The sequence below is a fragment of the Urocampus carinirostris genome, chromosome 1 (assembly GCF_059441175.1).
Source record: "Urocampus carinirostris isolate Australia breed hairy pipefish chromosome 1, RoL_Ucar_1.0, whole genome shotgun sequence".
Taxonomy (NCBI): Eukaryota; Metazoa; Chordata; class Actinopteri; order Syngnathiformes; family Syngnathidae; genus Urocampus; species Urocampus carinirostris.
Window position 1 is genome coordinate 67,503,950 of NC_142349.1, and position 12,500 is coordinate 67,516,449.

The 12,500-nt window shown below is 41.3% G+C and overlaps 1 protein-coding gene across 4 annotated transcripts in view; it reads right to left on the reverse strand.

Moving 5' to 3' along the window:
• The window catches only part of LOC148376628 (pituitary adenylate cyclase-activating polypeptide type I receptor-like), a 49,508-nt gene that overhangs the window by 1,751 nt on the left and 35,257 nt on the right, over positions 1-12,500 (reverse strand). For all 4 annotated transcript variants that reach the window (XM_088349312.1, XM_088349303.1, XM_088349294.1 and 1 more), the window contains 2 exons: positions 10,387-10,516; positions 5,416-5,457 (listed from right to left, as the gene is read on the reverse strand). In XM_088349312.1, the coding sequence (XP_088205438.1) occupies positions 5,416-5,457; positions 10,387-10,516 (172 nt within the window). The remainder of the gene's footprint in view (positions 1-5,415; positions 5,458-10,386; positions 10,517-12,500) is intronic.

Consider the following 12,500-nt stretch of genomic DNA (forward strand, 5'->3'; position numbering starts at 1 on the left):
AGAAAAAGTTTGTGTTGCATTCAAATAATTTCCAATTATACCAAGTCGATTGACTTGGTATAATTGCCAACATTGTACTTCCACTAAAAAATGTGATTTAGTACAGTTCTGTATCTTAAAACCGACTAAATAAGCCCCCAAAAATGTTAATATTATGCGACAAAATATCAGGAAATAAAAATAAATGGATATCTTGTGAAAGAATTGTAAGAACAAACAACGTTTGTAGGCCGTACAACCTTTGCAATAGTACATGAGTCAATTCATTCAAAAGTGAAAAATAATTTTGCATTGCCGGAAACTCAGCAAAATGTAACTTGATGTCAAGTTTTGGACATGTTTGATAATGACTTATCTTGCCACACTTGGGATTATGGTGGCTCACTGTTGTTTCAAGCGCTGCTCACCGACTATGTGTGAACGCTCAGACCCGTGGAAAATTACAGGGAACATTGCATTTGACTATAAAGGATTTTATACGATTGACTCATAATGCACTGAAGATTTTCACTAAGTAGGCTTTAGTTCAATGACAGGTCAGCCTGTTCCAAATGCAGAATATTTTCTCTAGTTCTGTTCATAACAGGACTCTCACGGAGGACAGCAGGCGTTGTTTTGAGAAAGGCCCTGTGTTGTTTTGAGTACCCCAGACATCGGGACGCTCTTCTACGAGATGGTGAAGCCCGGGGGGCTTCCTTGGCGCGGCCATGGGAGGAGTCGGCGTGCCATTATGCGGGGAGAAGATGGCCAATAAGAGAAAGCTAAAAGACGGCTTCACACAGACGCCAACGTCACTAATTTGGCCGTTTTCGATGGAGTACACTTAGTTAAATTTTTAGGGAAAATAAATCTGACCCCGTGTGGAAATGTCGGCTTCCTGTTCCTGTTCCCTCAAGAAACAAGCGCGCATAAATTGTTGGGTGAACGTCGGTTGTGTTTGGTTAATGGAGTCGGATAACTCATTCGAACAATTTGGTAAACGGTACATTTGGATATTTAATTCCCAACAATTCCGATCGCCTGTTGTTTATTTCACCAATATTCGATAGCAAAATCATTATTTTACCATATATTTTAATACAAAACTCAATGAAACCGCCAAACCTGCTCTCTAAACAAAAGCTAATTCTTCAGCGTATTTCATATCACTGTGATATATTAGATAGTTTCGTAAAATCTATGACAAAATAATGCCAGAGCCCGTGTCTCATATCAACATAAATATCACACTTAAAATTCGTCTCTCTCCCGCAGTAACTCAAGAGTGTTGAGGCTTATTTGGACTCCCAAATTTGTCCTAAATAAAGGTTTAAAAATAAGGTGCAAGCAAAGTTCTTTTGCAAAAATGTCACAAAATACTGCAAACGAGGATACTGTATTTACATTCAGTGCAGACTGCGGTGGGCAAAGGAGAAAGAGTGCTTGGGGGACCAAATCTCTCCGCAACAACAAGTAAGGGGACTGTTTCAGATTTAACACCATGTTTGCTTAGGAGTGAGTGTTTTTTTTTTGTACAAGAGAATCTCCCCACATCAACTAGCAGTATAGCGGAAAACTTTCTTTTTGTGCTCGTAACTTCAAGACTTCGAAAACTCCCATAATCTCTGGCGCCTTGCCCTCCCCTTTTTTTTCCCTATTATTAATTCTCTATGTTAATAAATTGTGTGTACCATTTCCATGGTTGGGTAGGGTTCCTTTAACTTGATTACTTTCAATTACTTTTGGATTACTCCAATACCAAATATGCTAATAAAAGACCAAAGAAACTAAATATGAGTAAAATTACTAAATTTTGTGCATATTTGGTATTGGAGTAATCAAAAAGTAATTGAAAGTAATCACGTTAAAGTAACCCTACCCAACCCTGACTATTTCAATCGGCTTGGTTCATTGAATCCATTTTCTCGGGATTAGTAATTCATATCAGAACTCAAAGAACTCAAAGTAATTACATAATTTTTTTTCATCAGTGTTGGAAATTTTAGCATCCTTCAGAGAAAAAAATATTTATTAGTTTACTGATTGCAGTAAAGAATAATTTGTTTTAATCCTAACAAGTTTAAAAATTAAACCTAGAAAAAAAATCCCTAAAGTTACCCTAGATGTGAAAATGCCTGTAGAGCTAATTTAGCACGTTTGGTTTTGTTGACTTTTCCCAGGAAGACATTCCACTCTCTCTGGCCAGAACAACATTGAATATCAACACCATTTTCAGGATTTTCGTTTCCACCCGGAGTCAGTCTTACTCTATGGGTTTTGTCATTTCATGTGACTCCGCCCAAAAGGGAAATGCAACCCAAAATTGGGTTCACATTAGCTTAAATGCGCTTGTCAAAATTTGAACGATACCGATTCCCGTTAAATATCTGCAAATCTTTTGAATATGCATTAATATCTGTTGTCTCTGCTGTTCTGGATTGAACAAGGCCCGAGACGCTTCTTTTTTTCCCTGCATTGTTTTTTTCTTTTTCAACTCATTAGTGCACCTATGTCAGGCTCAGGGGCCACAACCGGCCCACGACGTCGTCTACGGCCCCTGAGATCATCTTGATTCATGAATGTACTGTATCAAACGCCAGGAATCACTCACCACACACGCTAGGTGTGTTTCGAAGAAAGGGTTTATTTTGCTTTAACATAGTTTTTTGCACTCTATTTATTGTGTTTAAAAGTAGTAAATATGAATAAAAGACGGAACATTATTTGTATTCTTATTTGTTTATTTTTAGTTAATTTGGCCCACTTTACAATCGAATTGAATCGTGTAGTTCTCCAAAACACCCACAAGGCGGCAGCAAACCCAAATCATTTTTCACGGGCAAAAAGAAAATCCAAATTTTTACTCGGGGGCCAAAAAATAGAACTAACATTCTCTTGGGGGCCGGACTAGTAGATTAGAGAGAAAGAGAGAAGGGGAAAACAAGAGAGAGAGAGAGACAGAGAGAGAGAGAGAGAGAGAAAGGGAAAGCGAGAAAGCAAAAAGCGAGAGAGAGAGAGAGAGAGAGAGAGAGAGAGAGAGAGAGAGAGAGAGAGGGAGTGAGAGAGAGAGAGCGAAAAGCGAGAGCGAAAGGAAGTGAAAACCGAGAGTGAGAAAGAGTAAATAGGGTGAGAGAGCGAAAGGCAAGAAAAAGCGAAAAGCGGGAGAGAAAAAAAAGAAAGAGGGAGAGAAAGGCGAGAGTGAGGGAGAGAGTGAGAGAGCGAGTGAAAGAGAGAGAGAAAGCAGAAAGCAAGCGAGAGAGAGACAAAGCGAAAAGCGAGAAAGACACAGAGAGAGAGCGAGAGAGAGAGAGAGAGAGAGAGAGAGAGAGGGAGAAAGGGAAAGCGAGAGCGAGAGAAAAGGGAAAGCGAGAAAGCAAAATGCTAGAGAGAGAAAGAGAGAGAAAGAGAGAGAAAGAGAGAGAGAGAGAGAGAGTAAGAAAGAGATAAGCAAGAGAGAGAGCGAAAAGCGAGACCGAAAGAAAGTGAAAACCGAGAGTGAGAAAGACTAAATAGGGTGAGGGAGCGAAAAGCAAGAAAGAGCAAAAAGCAGGAGAGAAAAAAAAGAGAGAGGGAGAGAAAAGGGAGAGTGAGGGAGAGAGTGAGAGCGCGATGAAAGAGAGAGACAGAGAAAGCAGAAAGCAAGCGAGAGAGAGAAAGCGAAAAGCGAGAGGGACACAAAGCGTGAGGGAGAGAGCAAGCGAGAGACAAAAGCATTAGAGCGAAAGAAAGAGAGAAATACAAGCACAGCTGGCTTTCGCGACATCAAGTGGACATATTTCCCCCTGCAGCTCGTTTTTCTCTCGCGCTTCTCTGAGCGTTGTCGGATTAAATCCCTTAGCCGGCCTGATTTGGCCCGCGGGCCGCCTGGTTTGACACCCCTGGTCTAGACAGTGCCTGATTAAAAACAGTTGTATTTTATTTCATGTTTATTTGATATCAAAGACATTTGTTTTTTGTTAAAAATTGAAGATAACTGTCATGTCCTGCACGGTTGTCATGGCGCCCAGCTGGCCCCGCCCCTTGACACCGGCTGACCTGCATTTCCTGATTACTCCAATGGGTACTTAGATTTGCCTTTTGGAACTGCCCTTTGCCAGATCGTTGTTTACCCTTGTTGAAAACTTGTTGATACCTGTTGTACAACTTTTCTTTCTCAATTAAAGTGACAGATTATCTTTGCAAATGAGTTCCTACTTCCTGTTTCCCGACCCGCTTCGTGACAATAACCGATGGGGGCCTAGGAAAATATCCCTTTTCTGTAGATTTAATGAGTGCCATTTTAAAAGCTTGTAACCATTTTTTTTTAAATTTGGCACATTTAAATGTGTCATATTTAAGTAATCTGCTTTGATATTTATGATACTTTTTATTTTATTTTAAGTACACAACACAGTATTTTTTACCCTTTAGGAAAATTGTGGAACATGTAGAATAATCATCTTTCCAAGTCTCTGTTCAAACATATCATTTTGTAAATTTTAAATAGGATTTTTTTCATTTTTTTATTTAAAAATGAAATTTTAACACTGATAGAAATAATCATGCTAGATTATTTTGATTATGTTGAATTTTGAGTACAATTATTAAAAGTATTCAGACGCTCCCCTACTTACGACTATTTGACTTACGTAAAATGGTAGATACGAACATTTTTTGGGGGATGTCAAAAAAATAGAATTTGTATTGCTTGCATCTTTTTCCAGGTACAGGACATTACTGTAGTGCCCTTTTCCACCACTACTGGCGTGTGGCGCTGTGAGAGGTCACCCAGCATCCACCCTGAAGAAGAAATCTGGCTTCTACTTCCTAGTTCGTGTGCAAACATTCTATACTGTATCTCCAGCGTGCTAAGTACTTGGACATTTTTATTGTTTAATATCTCGTGCATCTATTCAATATGGTTGGTGTAAAGTGTAAAGAAGAGGCTAGCCGTTTCTTTTGAAATGAAAGTGTAATAAGAAAGCTTGATGCGGTTGAGAAAATGGTTGTAACGCTTTTTTCAGGCACTTTTTACCACAGAGGAGGACCTTTTGAAGCGCATCTTCCAAAAGTAAGTTCAACTTAACTTTATTTATCTTTATAGAGCATATTATTTAAAGAAATGTTTATTTTTCTAGTACAAAATACAGGTTACTTATACATACTTATACAAACTTTCAACTTACAAAAAATAGCACTGAAGCAACTTACGAACAAATTCAACTTACGAACGATCGTCCGGAACGTAACTCACTTGCAAGTCGGGGAGCGTTTGTATTATTATTCATTTGAATTAAAGTATTATCTGGGATTATAGTAGCAGAAAGTATGTAAATAGAATCCTTTTTTCCCCTCAGTAAACAAAACATATAGACAAAAAAAAACAATGGGACTTATAAGTAATAAATTAGGGAACGTCAAAACTGTCTCTTTGAGAGGACTTAGAAGGCAGCTTACCTCCCCGTTGAGGAAGCAGTAGAGGACGGCGACCACAAAGCCCTGCGTGGGGGACAAACAGACCAAGTTATAAATAAATGAAGAAATAGGTACATCGAGTTGCGAAAATGTACTTTTCACCACATTTCTTATAAATTTTTCACAGTGCAGTGTTATTGGGCTACTCATTGTGACATTTCCTCACCATAAGACATCAAAACCCCCCAAAATGCACAAAATTCAAACCGTCTGTGTCACGCAATCATCAAGCAGCCAAACTCCCTCCCACAATGTCTTTCTCTTTCTCCGTTTAATACATGATTTCTTGTGCTTTGTACAGAATAAGCGAGTAAGAGCAATACAATACTCCACTTATGTATTTATAAACCTCGAGTCTCAAAACCTGCAGCTGTCATGATTGCCAAAATGAAGACACCCGTGGCAATCGTTCTCTGATTGGCTGGCACTCTCCTCTTAAGCTGTCAGCGGCCAGAGGAGGGTGTCAGACCGTACTTGTGTCTGTCTGTGTGTTTTGCCAGATTCCAGTACCAAAGACCTTGCCTGTTTGATTCCTGCCTGCCTTCGGTTTCGACCTGTTTCTGTCCCACGTTTACGACCTGCTCTCCTGCCCTGGCCATCGACCTGCCCGCTAAGCCGTATCGATTCTGCCTACCTGTCCCTGAGCTGCCATTCCGTCCAACGCTGCTAGCGACCGACAACCATCGGCTTCCAAAGCAAACTCCGTCAGCTCAATCCAATAAAAATTCCTTTAAAATGAACGCAATTGGGTCCGAGATTCCATTCTGGGTCGTGACAACTATTTTCCCGAACTACCCAAATCTTCCATATCTGGCAACATCTACTACGAACAGGTGTTAAGACAATGTAATAACAGTATATAATGAAAAACAAAAAAAAATGGACTTGGATTTTTCGGGATTATAATGAAGTAGAGACTGGAACTGAACATGAATACATTGTAAGACAACATAAACTGGAAATACGATATTAATATATACAAAAACCTTTTAAAATCTGGCTCTCTATGTTGTCCTAATATTGTCAACTATTTTTCACCATGATTAGGTGTTTTACGGTCCTGTGTGGTAGATGGTAAAGCAATTCCTGGAGACAGAGACCCACATCAGTACCCTAATTCGTTGCCTCTTTGACAGTCCAAACTAATAGTTATGTTCAAAGGATTAAAAATATTCATTTTGTTTTTTTATTGTTTACAGATAACAATAAATTCTTTACCAAATGCATTACGTATTATAGCACCTGTGGCATTTCTTGCCTGTGATTAGTCCGTTGCCACACGTGGATGCCTGTGAGGTACGATTCGGGAAAGTTGCTGCCACCTTGTGGGTGTTTGGAGAACTACATCAATTCTATTTGGTTCTATTTGATATCGGTTATGGTCGTAAAACGGGGGCGCCGGTGCCCCCATGGTAACAAAAGGGTCAATGTATTTATCGTGGGTAGTTTAGAACGTATTAACCAATCACTATAGGTGTCATAATTGGCCGCACCAGTGTGTGTCACGGTTGCCATGGTTCCCAATAGGTTTATATCCCCCACCATACAACTATTTTACCTCGCACCTCGGAACATATTCTGTCACGGTCGCCATGGCTACCAGTCTGCCGCGCCCCCGAACTCAGCTGCAGCAGATCAGCTGATTGCTGGTCTGCTATTTAAGGCTGGATTTTGGGTTTGGCGGGGGCTGGCTCATTATACAATCCCAGGTCTGTTATGCCTTGTCCTGTTTTAGGTTTAAACATTTTCCGTCTGTTATGCCTTGTCCTGTTGAGTTCGTGCCGGAGGAACTCTGTATTGTTCTGTTTTGGTCCCGGAGTATTGGGCGACTTTTATTTTGTTAAATAAAACTTATGATCGTCAACGCATATGAGTTCTCCCTTCCTGCCTCCTGCCTCCGTTCTGGTCCGGTCACCCTTTCCACTCCACCTCGCCACGTGACAGAATGAGCCAGCCACGACAAGAACTCAGCGAACGATCCCAGCGCGATTTGGGGAGACCTGGAGAACGCAGCTTGGCAAGCGCCCACTGAGTCCGACTTCGACTCCCTGCCCGTTCGAACCACGGCCCCGCCCGTCGTGGCCATTGCTGTGCCTCGAATGGGGTCCCGGGAGGAATTGACGCCTGCCTGTTCGACTCTCATGCCTGCCTGCCCGACTCCCGTGCCGATTGCCTGCTATTCAGTCTCCCCTGCGTGCCACTCCGACTCCGACTCCGCTGCCTGCCGGGCCGACTCCTGCCGGGCCGACTCCGCTGCCTGCCGGGCCGACTCCGCTGCCTGCCAGTCCGACTCCGCTGCTCCTGTTTTGCCGGTTCTGATTTTGACTCTCTCCTGTTTTGCCGGTTCTGATTTTGACTCTCTTCTGTGTTTGCCGGTTCTGATTTTGACTCTCTTCTGTGTTTGCCGGTTCTGATTTTGACTCTCTTCTGTGTTTGCCGGTTCTGATTTTGACTCTCTTCTGTGTTTGCCGGTTCTGATTCCCTGTCTGTCCTCTGTGTTTGCCGGTTCTGATTCCCTGTCTGTCCTCTGTGTTTGCCGGTTCTGATTCCCTGTCTGTCCTCTGTGTTTGCCGGTTCTGATTCCCTGTCTGTCCTCTGTGTTTGCCGGTTCTGATTCCCTGTCTGTCCTCTGTGTTTGCCGGTTCTGATTCCCTGTCTGTCCTCTGTGTTTGCCGGTTCTGATTCCCTGTCTGTCCTCTGTGTTTGCCGGTTCTGATTCCCTGTCTGTCCTCTGTGTTTGCCGGTTCTGATTTCCTGTCTGTCCTCTGTGTTTGCCGGTTCTGATTCCCTGTCTGTCCTCTGTGTTTGCCGGTTCTGATTCCCTGTCTGTCCTCTGTGTTTGCCGGTTCTGATTCCCTGTCTGTCCTCTGTGTTTGCCGGTTCTGATTCCCTGTCTGTCCTCTGTGTTTGCCGGTTCTGATTCCCTGTCTGTCCTCTGTGTTTGCCGGTTCTGATTCCCTGTCTGTCCTCTGTGTTTGCCGGTTCTGATTCCCTGTCTGTCCTCGTGTTTGCCGGTTCTGATTCCCTGTCTGTCCTCGTGTTTGCCGGTTCTGATTCCCTGTCTGTCCTCGTGTTTGCCGGTTCTGATTCCCTGTCTGTCCTCGTGTTTGCCGGTTCTGATTCCCTGTCTGTCCTCGTGTTCGCCGGTTCTGATTCTCTGTCTGTCCTCGTGTTTGCCTGCCGGCCCCCCCCAACCCTGCCGAGCGTCGAACCATTCCGGGGCGTGAGGTAGTATTTTATTTTCTTATTTATTTATTTTTTTTCCTTTTTTGGGGACCTCAGGAGCTGTCCCTTAAAGGGGGGGCTCTGTCACGGTCGCCATGGCTACCAGTCTGCCGCGCCCCCGAACTCAGCTGCAGCAGATCAGCTGATTGCTGGTCTGCTATTTAAGGCTGGATTTTGGGTTTGGCGGGGGCTGGCTCATTATACAATCCCAGGTCTGTTATGCCTTGTCCTGTTTTAGGTTTAAACATTTTCCGTCTGTTATGCCTTGTCCTGTTGAGTTCGTGCCGGAGGAACTCTGTATTGTTCTGTTTTGGTCCCGGAGTATTGGGTGACTTTTATTTTGTTAAATAAAACTTATGATCGTCAACGCATGTGAGTTCTCCCTTCCTGCCTCCTGCCTCCGTTCTGGTCCGGTCACCCCTTCCACGCCACCACGTCTCGTGACAATATTCATGTCCTATCTGGGGTTCTGCAGTTCCATATACCGTATTTTCCGCACTATAGGGCACACCTAAAAGTCTTAATTTTTTTTCAAAAGCTGACCATGCGCCTTATAATACAGTGCGCCTTATTTATGGATCAATATTTAATCGCAAAGTCTTCCAACTAACTTGCAGCCGCCGACTCGATTTTCCCCCGAACACCAAGTAGTCCGCGGTGTATGCTGGGATTTATTTACCGGCGTTTCATTGGCTAACCAATGTGTCAATCATCATTTGAATCGATCACTATTTGCTAAAGTTATTCGGAGGTCAAGGGGCGGATCCTTTTTATCATTTACAGGCTGGCATTGGCTGAAGCGGCAAAACAAAGCCTGCAATTGGCCGAAAAAGATGTGTCAATCATCAGTTGAATCGATCACTATTGGCTAAAGTTATTCGGAGGTCAAGGGGCGGATCCTTTTTATCATTTACAGGCTGGCATTGGCTGAAGCGGCAAAACAAAGCCTGCAATTGGCCGAAAAAGATGAATGCGTATAGCACATGGTTGACGGCATACAGAAAGCATTTTTTTACTATTCTGTATTCGTAAATATTTTATTCTCCTGGATTTACTAAACTCACGGATATAAGAGGACCATGGCTGCACATTATTATTGAACACAACGACTTTGGTGAGCTACTTCGGCTATATATTTTCCCTGTATCTTGTTTCAGACTGAACTCGATGTTTCTGTGATAAGCGGTGCAGATAATGGATGGAATGGAGTGTCTGTTTTTAAATTAAACTCAATTCCGAGTGTTTATTGTCATACGCACAGTAGAGTTGCGAGCGAAATGGTTGGCATTTCTTGAATCCCAAGACTTTAACCTTCCGAATGATGGAACGATGCATTTGAGTGACTGACATCGTATAGACACTGTTTCCGTATATGTCTGAGACACGTATTTGCTTCTTTGCAAGCTTTGGGAATGTTAAGGGGGTAATAAGTTGGACTGAACTATCCGACTGTTTTGTCGACGTTCCCATTGTAGCGCCTTATAATCCGGTGCGCCTTATGTATGGAAAATATAGGACCAAAAACTATTTTTTCGGGGTGCGCCCTATAACCCGCTGCGCCTTATAGTGCGGAAAATACGGTACATCTTCTTTGTACCTTTATCTCTTTGTTTTCTTTGTCCTCTCTGTAAAATGTGGACCTGGAGTGCCACGTCCAATTTCGTTGTCACAATATCTTCAACCCATGTTGTAACAATGACAATAAAGGTATATTCTATTGTATTCTACCTGGAAAGATCCGAGACCCAGCTCAAAGACCAGCCGCTCCCTCTTGCTGACGTCCTCGGGGGAGAAGGCAAAGACGGTGTAATGGATTCCGAACAGCGGGATGAGGAGAAGAGTGGAACGAGCCAAACGCCTGCGCACAAAATCGCCGAGAGTCAACGTCGGACGGATAATGAACACGGCAGGTTGATTATGGCCGATTTTACGGCAGCAGCAAGACGCCGCTCACCTAGAAGACATTTGGGGAAAACACGGAACACAAACACGTGTAGGACAGCGGACACGCACGCAAAAGGACAACACGGGATGACACATTCACATTGAGGAGATGTTTTGAGGCTGCTGGGACAAATCTTTTTCGAGTTAAATGCGATTAAAAATGGCCGGTAATTAAATATATCGTGAGATTAATTATACCACTAGTGAAAATGACAAAAAATATTAAAGACAAGGAACCACCCCCCCAAAGAACAAAAAAATGAAAATGATAGTAAGTGCGACATTAAAAGGTGGCACTGTGAATAGATTAAGCTTTAACTCAGAAACTAAAGTTTTTATGCGAGAGTTGAAGTCGCTTTAACTCACAGTTCAAAGTTTTAAATCAAAGTTAAAATCTTAAACCTGCTCTAACACAAGTGATTGTTATAAATCAAGAGTTAAAATAGACTTGAAGTTTTAACTCAAGAGATTTTGAAGTTTCAACTTTCCCCACTCCCTTTTCACGAAGAAGCTAATGTTTTAACTGCAGCATTTAATTAGATTTAAAGCTTTAACTGAGAGTTCAAACCTTAAAAGTTAACTCAAGAGTTAAATCGGCTTTAAAGTTCTAACTCTGGACTCAAAGTTGCTTTAAAACACTAAACCATCCCCCCCAAGGAACAAAAAGATCTGAAAACAGATTAAAATGATATTATGTGCGACATTAAAAGGTGGTACTGTGAATAGATTAAGCTTGCGAGAGTTTAATTAGCTTTAAAGCTTTAACTCAGTTCAAGGTTTTAAATCAAAGTTAAAACTCTCTAACACAAGTGATTATTATAATTCAAGAGTTAAATAGGCTTGAAGTTTTAACTCAAGAGATGTAGAGATAAAAGTTTTGAAGCTAATGTTTTAACTGCAGCAGTTAATCAGATTTAAAGCTTTAACTGAGAGTTCAAACCCAAGCTTTAGCAAGAGTTTCAGTAGCTTTAAAACTTTAACTCACAGTTCAAAGTATTGCTCTAACACAAGTCATTGTTATGATTCAAGAGTTCAAATAGACTTGAAGTTTTAACTCAAGAGATATGAGTTTTGGAGTTTTAACTTTCCCCACTCCCTTTTCACGAAGAAGCTAATGTTTTAACTGCAGCATTTAATTCGATTTAAAGCTTTAACTGAGAGTTCAAACCCATAGTTTAAACCCGAGCTTTAGCTTAAAGAGCAAAAGTAGATTTAAAGTTTTAATTGAAAAGTTTTTATTTTTCAACTTAAAAGTAATACAATTAACTCAAGAGTTAAATCGGGTTTAATGTTCTAACTCTGGTCTCGCTTTAACTCAGAAACTAAAGGTTTTAGACGAGAGTTTAAGTCGCTTTAAAGCTTTAACTCACAGTTCAGTTTTAAATCAAAGTTAAAACCTTAGACCTACTCTAAAAAGTAATTGTTATAATTCACGAGTTAAAATAGTTTTGACTCAAGAGATATAAGTTTTGAAGTTAATGTTTTAACTGCAGCATTTAATTAGATTTAAAGCTTTAACTGAGAGTTCAAACCCAAGCTTTAGCTTAAAGAGCAAAAGTAGATTTGAAGTTTTAATTGAAAAGTTTTTATCGTTTAACTTAAAAGTGATGCAGTTAACTCAAGAGTTAAATCGGCTTTAAAGTTCTAACTCTGGACTCAAAGTTGCTTTAAAACACTAAACCATCACCCCTAAAGAACAAAAAGATCTGAAAACAGATTAAAATGATATTAAGTGCAACATTAAAAGGTGGCACTGTGAATAGATTATGCTTTAACTCAGAACTAAAGTTTTTATGCGAGAGTTGAAGTCGCTTTAAAGCTTTAACTCACAGTTCAAAGTTTTAAATCAAAGTTAAAATCTTAAACCTGCTCTAACACAAGTGATTGTTATAAATCAA